Here is an 11,058-nt window from a genome sequence, read left to right as displayed (position 1 = left end):
GCAGCAGCGTGGGCTTTAAAATCAAGTTTTGCGCTTCACAAGAAAGAAATATTTGGTTTTTTTCCCTGTTACTCATCTGAGGAAACTGTACTGTATCGGCCTGTGTGTTCTTTATTTTGATAAAATGTACAACACATAGGCAGATAAACTCAGCAATGGAATCATATCTTCCGGAAATTAGGTATATTATAACTTGAATGTGTTTTTATCTATAAAAGAGCCAAATCCATTCTTGATTGAATAATTTGCACCATTTTAACAAGCTCAGATCTTCCTGTTTTCTTCAAACCAGAAAGGCCAAGAAGATAGCAACACAAATGAAGCAGATCTTATGCTTGCTCTAATTTTTTTTTTTTTTTTGGCTTTTCAGTGCATGTGACCTGGTCCTGAGCATGTTGTTTTATCACTGCCTTCATTGTTAGGCACGCATGCTGCAGGAATAAATTCCAGTCTGGCACGCCTTTAACACTTTTTCTCCATCATCTTAATCACAGTCACACCCTTAACTCAGATTATTCTCTGTGGCACATAAACTGACAAGACACAGAGTTGTTTTTTTGTTTTTTTTAAAGGCAATTGTATTCAAATTATTTTAAAACAAACAGACCATTTTTAAAAGCATGTCTGGCGTTAGAATGACACTTGTTAGAACTTTCTTGGTTCATCACGACATTAAGATATTTTGTCTTTGCTGGCTGGAGAAAGCCAGGACAACACATAACCAAAAATACCTGCAAAAAATATATAAAAAAAAAAAATGAAGCAAAAATAACTATTTCAAGACATGGCAATTACATTTAAAAGGCTCAACTGGAAATAAGAAATAAGATTCCATGGACAATAGAAGAACTCTTTGTCCTGGCTCATTCAGTACTATTAATGGGAGGAAACTGTTAAGTAGTTTGTGGAGTGGGGGCGTTCACAGGTTGGCACCGGCTGGAACAGCTGAGTTTTGAAGGCACTCTACAGACACAGGGTTGCTGTGGGCCCTGGATCACATATAGGAAAGTCTTTGTATTGAGCTAGTGATCAAAATCAGTTATTGCCAGCAAAATAAAAAATGAAAACGAACAATAATAAGTTGTGCAGATCTGTAACTTTCTTCACAGCTGATAAAAAAAATACTACCTATCTCCCCAAACTCCCATTCAATACAGCAGGTAAACAAAATAGAAGAATTTTTTTTTTCACAAATATCAGCAGGGACCACTTCAGGCACCCGTTGGCATCAGTGTCATTAAGTCCTCTTTCACATGTGCAATACTTTAAACTGGAAACACTGGAACGATCCAACTTTGCATAGAAATCCCCAGGATCAGTCAGAGGGTGTTCTCCATTGTTTTCCGACGTACCCCGGGAAGGGCTCTCCGCCAGCGAGTTTTCATCTGCTTCTTGGTACCTTCCACTGTGCACTTCAGTCGGCTGGTTCAAAACACGGTTCCTGAAGATTTCAAACGCACCTTTTTCCTTCGCTTCTGGTACAGAAACTCCAGCTGCCGATTGCAACCAGTTTTTGAGCATCCCAGAAATGCAGCAGGCTGAGGCGGCGTAACGATATCCAAGCAGAAAGCCACTTTCTCAAAAGATTTCAGGACGGCGCACACACCCCTGGCACAGCTGGGATCACTGTGTGCAAAGTCTTTTCCAATCCTATTCACATGTAATGTAGTGCCTTGTACATCTCTTAGCAGTTTCAGAGAATCACGCACGACGAGCAGCACTGACTGTCCCCGTTGGGCTGGGAAGCATAGTTCATTTGCCTGACAATCTCTGCGAAGAGTTCGTCTACCGAGGCTTTATGTTTGGCAGAAGTTTCCATGAAGGGGCAGTTCCATTCATCAGCCAGGGCTTTGCCTTCCCCGTACGAGACCTCCCTTTCTCCGTCCAAATCCACTTTGTTGCCCACCAGGATCATCGGCACCTTCTCGTACCGTTTCACTCGAATGATCTGATCCCTCATGGGCTTGATGTCCTGAAAGCTCTGCTGGTTCACCAGGCTGTAAACCAAAATAAACCCTTGCCCATTCTTGATGTACAGATCTCGCATGGAGGCGAATTGCTCCGTCCCGGCGGTGTCCAGGATCTCCAACACTGAAGGCGAGGAGTCCACTTCGATCTCCTTCCGGTAGAAATCCTCTATGGTTGGATCGTATTTCTCGATGAAGGATCCGGTGACAAACTGCACAGTCAAGGCGGACTTGCCCACTCCGCCTGAGCCGAGCACAACCACTTTGTATTCTCTCATGGTGGCTCCCGAACAGGCTTACTCCTCGCTGCCTCCTTCCCACCGCCGCCGCCTGCGGCTCTCTCCCGGCTAGAAAGGCAAGTCCCACGGAATTTCACTTTATTTAGGCAGGATACTCTCGGGAAGCACAACTGAGGAGTGCAAAACCAAACAGATTTCAACTACAGAAATCAAGACAAGAGCTCAGACCTCGGTCGTGCAGGCTCTGCGCCTCGGCATAGACGTGGGATAGGATTTAATCGCAGCCCCGCAGCCGCAATGTGCTGTTTTGCTCCTGCAGTTCCTTATGCAGCGTTCCATTCCTTCCTGTTAACTGCAGCCCACACTGGAGTTGGCTCGAATTACACTCGCACCCTGCGACTGCTCTGACAGGATTGGCTAACCCTTCCTGCTCCGTTAGATTGTCTTCCCGGAGGCTGATCCGGATTGGTTGAATTGCTTGGTAGACAGCCAGCTCGGTGCATTTGGTTAAACATGACTAATGCATGATTGGTTATTTTTTTAAGGCGCAGCTGATTGGCAGATGAGCCGTATCTCCCTCCCCGGGCTGCTTTAACTAGTCATTTGTAGGCAGCTAGAGGTTGGTGCTGATAGTTTTGTTGCTGTTTCTTTTTTTTTATTTTGTGGTCATACTTGACGAAGAGCCTGAGTAAAGCAGGAAGTGACTTGCAGTTCCTTTTACTTCTCCATAGGGCAGTTTTGCCTGAGGTTCTTTAAAGAGACGTTGCAGGCAGGTTGCAGAATAATACAAGTTAACTTCCTGTTAATTATTGCTTTTGAGGAAGATTCCTTTTTCTTGCTAGTTTTGCACAGTTAAATTGCTTAGTCAGCTTGCCTTACATATTCATGCTGATCAAAACTGTAGATTTTGTAATGTATGGGTTTTAAAAGATATTTTGACACCAAATCTGATTTGCCCAGAGATGGCCAAGAAGAGGGAGAGGAGCTCAGTTTGCCCTATTTTTCTGCCATCACCTTGCTTTAAGCTTTCCTTGTTTTCCTGTCCCAAATAGCTAGGCTAACTCCTTAGCCCATCTTTGCCCCTCCTTCTCACTCACTCTCCCTGCCCTTCCTATTGCTTTCTAGGGATGTGAATCGTGTCCTCGATCGTCTTAACGATCGATTTCGGCTGGGAGGGGGAGGGAATCGTATTGTTGCCGTTTGGGGGGGTAAAATATCGTGAAAAATCGTGAAAAATCGTGAAAAATCGAAAAATCGCAAAACCGGCACATTAAAACCCCCTAAAACCCACCCCCGACCCTTTAAATTAAATCCCCCACCCTCCCGAACCCCCCCCAAATGACTTAAATAACCTGCAGGTCCAGCGGCGGTCCGGAACGGCAGCGGTCCGGAACGGGCTCCTGCTCCTGAATCTTGTTGTCTTCAGCCGGCGCCATTTTCCAAAATGGCGCCGAAAAATGGCGGCGGCCATAGACGAACACGATTGGACGGCAGGAGGTCCTTCCGGACCCCCGCTGGACTTTTGGCAAGTCTCGTGGGGGTCAGGAGGCCCTCCACAAGCTGGCCAAAAGTTCCTGGAGGTCCAGCGGGGGTCAGGGAGCGATTTCCCGCCGCGAATCGTTTTCGTACGGAAAATGGCGCCGGCAGGAGATCGACTGCAGGAGGTCGTTCAGCGAGGGTTCCGGCGCCTCGCTGAACAACCTCCTGCAGTCGATCTCCTGCCGGCGCCATTTTCCGTACGAAAACGATTCGCGGCGGGAAATCGCTCCCTGACCCCCGCTGGACCTCCAGGAACTTTTGGCCAGCTTGTGGGGGGCCTCCTGACCCCCACGAGACTTGCCAAAAGTCCAGCGGGGGTCCGGAAGGACCTCCTGCCGTCCAATCGTGTTCGTCTATGGCCGCCGCCATTTTTCGGCGCCATTTTGGAAAATGGCGCCGGCTGAAGACAACAAGATTCAGGAGCAGGAGCCCGTTCCGGACCGCTGCCGTTCCGGACCGCTGCTGGACCCGCAGGTTATTTAAGTCATTTGGGGGGGGGTTCGGGAGGGTGGGGGATTTAATTTAAAGGGTCGGGGGTGGGTTTTAGGGGGTTTTAGTGTGCCGGCTCACGATTCTAACGATTTATAACGATAAATCGTTAGAATCTCTATTGTATTGTGTTCCATAACGGTTTAAGACGATATTAAAATTATCGGACGATAATTTTAATCGTCCTAAAACGATTCACATCCCTATTGCTTTCTCCCAAGATCTGCTCACAGGGTTGGTAAATTTTAAACAGCTGCACAGGCACACGTACGTATTGCCATTTTATAACATAACGTGTGTGTATATGCGCTCATGGTATAAAATAGGCTGCATTTACATACGTGTGCGCATAATTTTATATGGACACGTGTTATGAGTCCGGAAGTGGATCCTTGGTCCAACTGGCGGAGAAGGGGTTCCCCGCAGATGGAGCAGGTCGGAAGGCAGGCCGCTGCAGAAGGTCGACGGTCTTCAACCTGGAAGTCCGTGACCCCTCCAGGCAAATCCTGTGGAGGCCCAGACCGCTGGGACTTAGGTGGCTTCGCCCTGGAAGCCCGCGGTCCCCCCAGGAGGAGCCCGTAGGGACCCGGGCCACTGGGACTTAGGAGAGCGGCTAGAGACGTGAACGATGAGACAGACCAGGATCGAGGCAGGCGGCTGAAGACGTGAATGATGAGACGGACCAGGATCGAGGCAGGCAGCTGAAGACGTGAACGATGAGACGGACCAGGATCAAGGCAGTCGGATCAGGCAGGCAGGGTCAGGAAGACAGGATCAGGCAGGCAGGATCAGGCAGGCAGGATCAGGCATGCAGGTTCAGGCAGGAACAGCAACTCTTCTCTCCGAGGAGTCGACCGCGTTGCAAGGCGAGGAGCTGGGGTCAGACGCCGAGTTTAAATCTCCCTCGGTGTCTGACGTCAGTGAGGAGGCCGGCCTGGCTCTTCGCGCCAGAGGCCCTTTAAAAGGGTTCCCTCTGCGCACGCGCGAGCCTAAGGGGCGGGGCTACCATGGCGTTCGGCGGCGTCCTCGTGGGGACGCTGCGGTGTAGGCCTGAGCTGGCTCGGGGAACCCGCGGTCCCGTCGGCGTCTTCCTCGCCGGGAGCAGGTAAGGGTCCGGTCGCGACCGGAGTCACAACAACATGTGCGTGCAAATGCTGCCTCTGCCACATAAGTGGAGGGATTTTAGTAGACACGCACCAATGCAATTACCAGTTTTCCCAGTTTGTTCCCACTTCTCCCAGGTAAAGGGCTTCCTAACCGCCCTAGTTAAATAGCCTTCCTTTTACCTTGTTAGCATCAACCCTTAAAACCTCTCTGACTAGCCTAGATTTTTTTATTTTATTACTTACACGCCATCCATAGCAGTAGTACCACTAAACTAACTGGCTGGTTTTCGTATACCACAAATACTATGGCCAACCTGCTGATAAAAGTGTCCAAGCCCATGAAAACCAGGGCCAAAGAATTTGGGGGTGTTTTTTCAACTCCAGGTGGTACAACATTTTCTATTGAACCTACCAGCAACACCAATATCATTCTACAATGTTATGTAACCCCACTGCCAGAAGGAGCCCAACCAATGTGAATCGGTTATTTACTCTTTCGGATAGTACATAAGAACATAAGAAATTGCCATGCTGGGTCAGACCAAGGGTCCATCAAGCCCAGCATCCTGTTCAGGATGCTGGGCTTGATGGACCCTTGGGTAATGTTTGGGTAATTGCCACAAGAACCTGGCAATTACCCAAACACTAAGAAGATCCCATGCTACTGATGCAATTAATAGCAGTGGCTATTCCCTAAGTAAAATTGATTAATAGCCATTAATGGACTTCTCCTCCAAGAACTTATCCAAACCTTTTTTGAACCCAGCTACACTAACTGCACTAACCACATCCTCTGGCAACAAATTCCAGAGCTTTATTGTACGTTGAGTGAAAAAGAATTTTCTCCGATTAGTCTTAAATGTGCTACTTGCTAACTTCATGGAATGCCCCCTAGTCCTTCTATTATTCGAAAGTGAAAATAACCGAGTCACATCAACAGGAGAATTACATCTGTCCCTCTTGGGGCAGACTGTCCCTGGATGGCACACATCGAATGGCGGTTGGTAGAAAGACTAAGGGGCACTCCATGAAGTTAGCATGGGGCACATTTAAAACTAATCGGAGAAAGTTCTTTTTTACTCAACGCACAACAAAACTCTGGAATTTGTTGCCAGAGGATGTGGTTAGTGCAGTTAGTATAGCTGTGTTTAAAAAAGGATTGGATAAGTCCTTGGAGGAGAAGTCCATTACCTGCTATTAAGTTCACTTAGAGAATAGGCACTGCCATTAGCAATGGTAACATGGAACAGACTTAGTTTTTGGGTACTTGCCAGGTTCTTATGGCCTGGATTGGCCACTGTTGGAACCAGGATGCTGGGCTTGATGAACCCTTGGTCTGACCCAGTATGGCATTTTCTTATGTTCTTAGGTTCTTAATGACAATTACACAAGTATCCACAACTCCAGCTCCATGCGTTATGCCACTTTACAGGAGCCTTCCTTTGGGGTCATACGTCACCTCAGCCCCCACAACAAGGTGCTGCTCAGGGAGGGAACATCTCCACCCCAGCTGATTGTGAGGGGGGTCTAGCATGCCACCCCCAACCGCCACCATGATGGTATTTGCCTAGGGAGGGACATTCGGAGTTCCTTCACAGTGTGCAGTCCAGGGAAGGACTGCCCCCGGAGAGACAAATGCACTGCCATTCGATGTGTGCCATGCAGGGACAGTCTACCCCAAGAGGGACAGATGTACTTCTCCTGTTGAGCACTGTGAAGGAAGGGGCTGCCACTGGAGATACACATTAGGCATCACCCAGGATGGGACTTCCAAGGGAAGGATAAATGTACCTCCCCCCACCATTGTGCACCTTCTAGGGGAAAAATCAAGCAAGAAGCAGGAAGGGTGAAATAAAACTTCCTTGCCTACAATCAGATGAGACAGTCCAAAAGACAGTTAATTAAAAATATAATTCCTCTGCCTCAGATCACTTTAGGTCTGTCCTCTGAAGGAGAGATAGCATACTGCAGGTCTTCCTTATGCCACATTCAGCGTTGAATGCAGAGACGCCCCAAACCTCTGCAAAAAGGGGGACCAGCTCTCACAGGGAAGTCTCAAAAATTGGCTTAAAAGAGTTTAAAGCTTAAAGGCTGGATAGACAAGTCAATGGCTGAGCCCTAAATGGAAAGACTTCCTTACTCCTTTCCCATAACTTAGTACAAAATTGAAAGACAAGAGACAGAGAGCTCCTGCTTCCTTGAAAGATTAAAAATCCACAACCTGCTAACTCAAGTTCCAAATTAAAAATCCACCAGGATAGATGGTGCTTTGGGATGATAGCTAGGACAGACTATTTACTTGTTCCCAAATGGTGGAGCAAAACCCAAATCTCACTCACTAATTTCTATACAGAACCTTCCCAATCAATTGGTACATTTCTTTTACTTAGGGAAACCAAAGGTTTCCTACAATTAGGTGCAAGAACTCTTAAATATAGAGACCAATGTACTAAAGAGCAATAAAGCCACTATTTTTTTGTGTGTGTTATGGGGCAGGAGAAAACACAAAATTATCTGGCAAGTATGTACAATACATTATGCAAATTGTACAGCAATACTTTTCTCATTTATCAATGAATCTTTTGTGTGCATTAGCTAATAGGGATGTGAATCGTTTTTCTGACAGATGAAAATATCGTACAATATTTTCTCATCTGTCAGTTATCGGTGGGGGGGGGGGGGGGGTGTCCCCGAAAACGATAGGGAAACCCCACAAAATTTTCATATGGTTTTCTTATCGTTTGGGGAGGGAGGGCGGGAAGAAAGGGCACACAGAAAAACAACCCTCAAACCAACCCTGACCCTTTAAATTGAATTATTTAGAATCCCCCACCCTCCCGACCCCCCAAAAACTTTTCTAAAGTACCTGGTGGTCCAGCGGGGGTCCTGGGAGCGATCTCCCGCTCTTGGGCCGTCGGCTGCCACTAATCAAAATGGCGCCATTTGTTAAGATGGCGCCAGCCGTCCATTGCTCCTACCATGTGACAGGGGCCGGCCTACCATGTGACAGGGGCTGGCCTACCATGTGACAGGGGTTCCTACCATGTGGCAGGGGCCGGCAATGGCACCGATAGCCCCTGTCACATGGTAAGGGCAAAGGGCCATCGGCACCATTTTGTTTACTGGCAGCCGATGGCCCGAGAGCGGGAGATCGCTCCCAGGACCCCTGCTGGACCACCAGGTACTTTAGAAAAGTTTTGGGGATATCGGGAGGGTGCAGGATTCTAAATAATTCGATTTTTTTTTTTTTCCCGGCTCAGGACAGCCAAAAAAAAAAAGCGTTCAGAACCCTGAGAAATGCAGATTTCCCGCAATTCTACGAAACCGCTACCGGAAATGAGTCCGGTACCGATTCACATCTCTATTAGCTAACAATCTCACATTTGCGAACATGCAGTTTTTAGCATATTTATGGAGTAATTTTAGTACTACCTATATTAGTTGAAAGTCTGAGGGTATTTTTTGCTTTCGGACTACACAGATTTTCAGAGAAAGCATGCACATACTTTGTCTTAGAAAATTATCTCAGAAAAACTACCTATGCACCGCTAATTTGCACAGGTAGTTTTGTCAAGAAAAATGAAGTGCAAACACCTCCTCTGAGCCTGCTGCCACCCCCTCCCCCCCAGAACGCCTCTGCTCACTGCAGTACATGTGCATGCATACAGGACATATGTGCGCAAGTTTACCCAAATAGCGGGCGGGCACTTTTCTAAAAACCCATTTTTGTGGGTAAAGCACTGTTCCTTGTACGTAACCGGATCAGTCCAGACTGCTGGGTTTTGCCTCCCTTCCAGCAGATGGAGACAGAGAAAAACTTTGAGAGCGCCCTCTCTTAACTTGATGAGCCACCTGCTGCTCCTCAGTATTTCTCTGTCTCCAGCAGATGGAGGTGGTGCAAAACCTGCGGTTGTGATCCAAGCAAAAAAAAAAAAAAAAAGGGATTTGATCCTATCTTGGAGTCTCCCAAGGGGTTTGTGAGGTCCTGGTGGGACCATCTTCCCTAGTTGTAGGTGTCTTGGACGAGCAGAGGTTGGGGACCCCGATCTTTGTCCTGAGTCAGCCGGCAGGGTGATAGCTGGTGGTCCAGCTCCCTCCCCTCTTCCACTGCCTTACAGACTCTTCAGGTAAGTATTCCTATTTTTTTTTTAATTGAATTGTTAAAGTTATTAAAAAAAAAAAAAAAAGTAAACGGTGCAGGCAGCTGGTATTCTTCGGCTTCCCTTCAGCAGCAGGTAGGACAGGGGATTCCCTGAAGCAGGGAGCTAGGGGTTATTTTTAGCTTACTAATTTTTATCGGGCTGGCCAACAGCTGCCTCGTGGCATTTTCTTCTCCACTCAGGCATGCCGCGAACGGGCTGTTGTTCCCGCTGCGGCAATCGGCTCTCCAGCCGCGTTTCCTCGGGGGTTTGTAGTTGGTGCCTCCCCAGTGAGGAGGAGATCTCTGGTAGGGCCGCGGCAGTTGAGTTGCAGCAGTGCAGCGCCAGGAGGCTGCTCGCTGTCTTAGAGACTCCGGGTGACCCCCTCAGTGCGGGAACGGTGGCCATTTTGGGCACTTTTCGCGCCATGGAGAATAGAGCATTGGGGGGAGGGGGATCTCCTCCCGGCCCTCTCACTGGCTGATACCAGTCAGGGGTGGCCCAGGGAGCCGCTGGGGGCTACCCTGATGCAGATCTTGACCCTTTAGAGGGTACTTCTGCAGGGCCCCCGTTGTTTTCTCCACAGTTTATTTTATTAATGTATCAGGCCTTCCTGGCTAGTGCCGGTGAAAAGAGGGGACCTTCTCCGCTACAGGAGCCTAGTGGCCCACTGTGCAAGATCCCTAGAAGGGAAAGAGACGCCGGTGGCGTTGTGGATTCATCGTGTACAGGGCCCGGGGCTGCTGCCTGCTCCCAGAGAACTCTCTTCCGACGACTCGGACCAAGGGGAAGGGCCGGTGGCCCCCCTCCCTCCTGTGGATGACTCTGACATTGGCACCACTTCTGACCAGGTCCCTCCAGTGGAGGGCGACGACCCAAAGGTGGTCCGCTTATTTCAGGAAGATGAGCTGGCGCCCTTGATTCCCCACGTCTTGGTCAAACTGGGTATTGTGGACTCTCCTGGTGATTCAAGCCCGATCACGGTGGATCTGGTCTTGGAGGGTTTTCGCGGTCCTGTGCGATCCTTTCCTATGCATGACATGTTGAAGCAGATGATTCTACGGGAGTGGAATTCCCCAGAAACAGGCCTCAAGTTTAGCTGGGCTATGAATAAGTTGTATCCCTTGCCTGAGGACATGTTGGAACTGCTGCGGAGTCCCAAAGTGGACGCATCAGTCTCCGCAGTGACTAAGAGGATGACTATTCCGGTAGTGGGGGCAGCTGCTTTGAAAGATTTGCAGGATCGCAAATTGGAAGATTACTGTTATGGCTGTCGGCCGCGGCTGACCCAACTTACGTCATTCATGCCCTGCTCTCCACTCCTGGTAAGCTCGCAGCTGTGGCTTACCGCTACCGTCGCGTTCCTCATGGATTTTGTGACCTACTCTCTGACTCTTGTCCTCCCTAGGTGCACGCGTGGTAGCGGGGGCAGCTGCTTTGAAAGATTTGCAGGATCGCAAATTGGAAAATTACTTTTATGGCTGTCAACCGCGGACGGCCGCGGCTGACCCAACTCACGTCATTCATGCCCTGCTATCCACTCCTGGTAAGCTCGCAGCTGTGGCTTACCGCTACTGCC

At 48.7% G+C, this 11,058-nt stretch overlaps 1 protein-coding gene across 1 annotated transcript; it reads right to left on the bottom strand.

Moving 5' to 3' along the window:
* Positions 1 to 292: 292 nt before the first annotated feature.
* On the bottom strand, positions 293 to 2,636 carry RAP2B (RAP2B, member of RAS oncogene family). The gene has a single exon (XM_029616711.1). It carries the CDS (start codon positions 2,243 to 2,245, stop codon positions 1,694 to 1,696), a length of 552 nt encoding a protein of 183 aa, XP_029472571.1. The 5' UTR covers positions 2,246 to 2,636; the 3' UTR covers positions 293 to 1,693.
* Between the last annotated feature and the right edge of the window lie 8,422 nt (positions 2,637 to 11,058).

The sequence above is a fragment of the Rhinatrema bivittatum genome, chromosome 9 (assembly GCF_901001135.1).
Source record: "Rhinatrema bivittatum chromosome 9, aRhiBiv1.1, whole genome shotgun sequence".
Classification (NCBI taxonomy): Eukaryota; Metazoa; Chordata; class Amphibia; order Gymnophiona; family Rhinatrematidae; genus Rhinatrema; species Rhinatrema bivittatum.
Note: the sequence above shows the minus strand (reverse complement) of the source record. Positions and strands in the feature narration are given on the sequence as shown.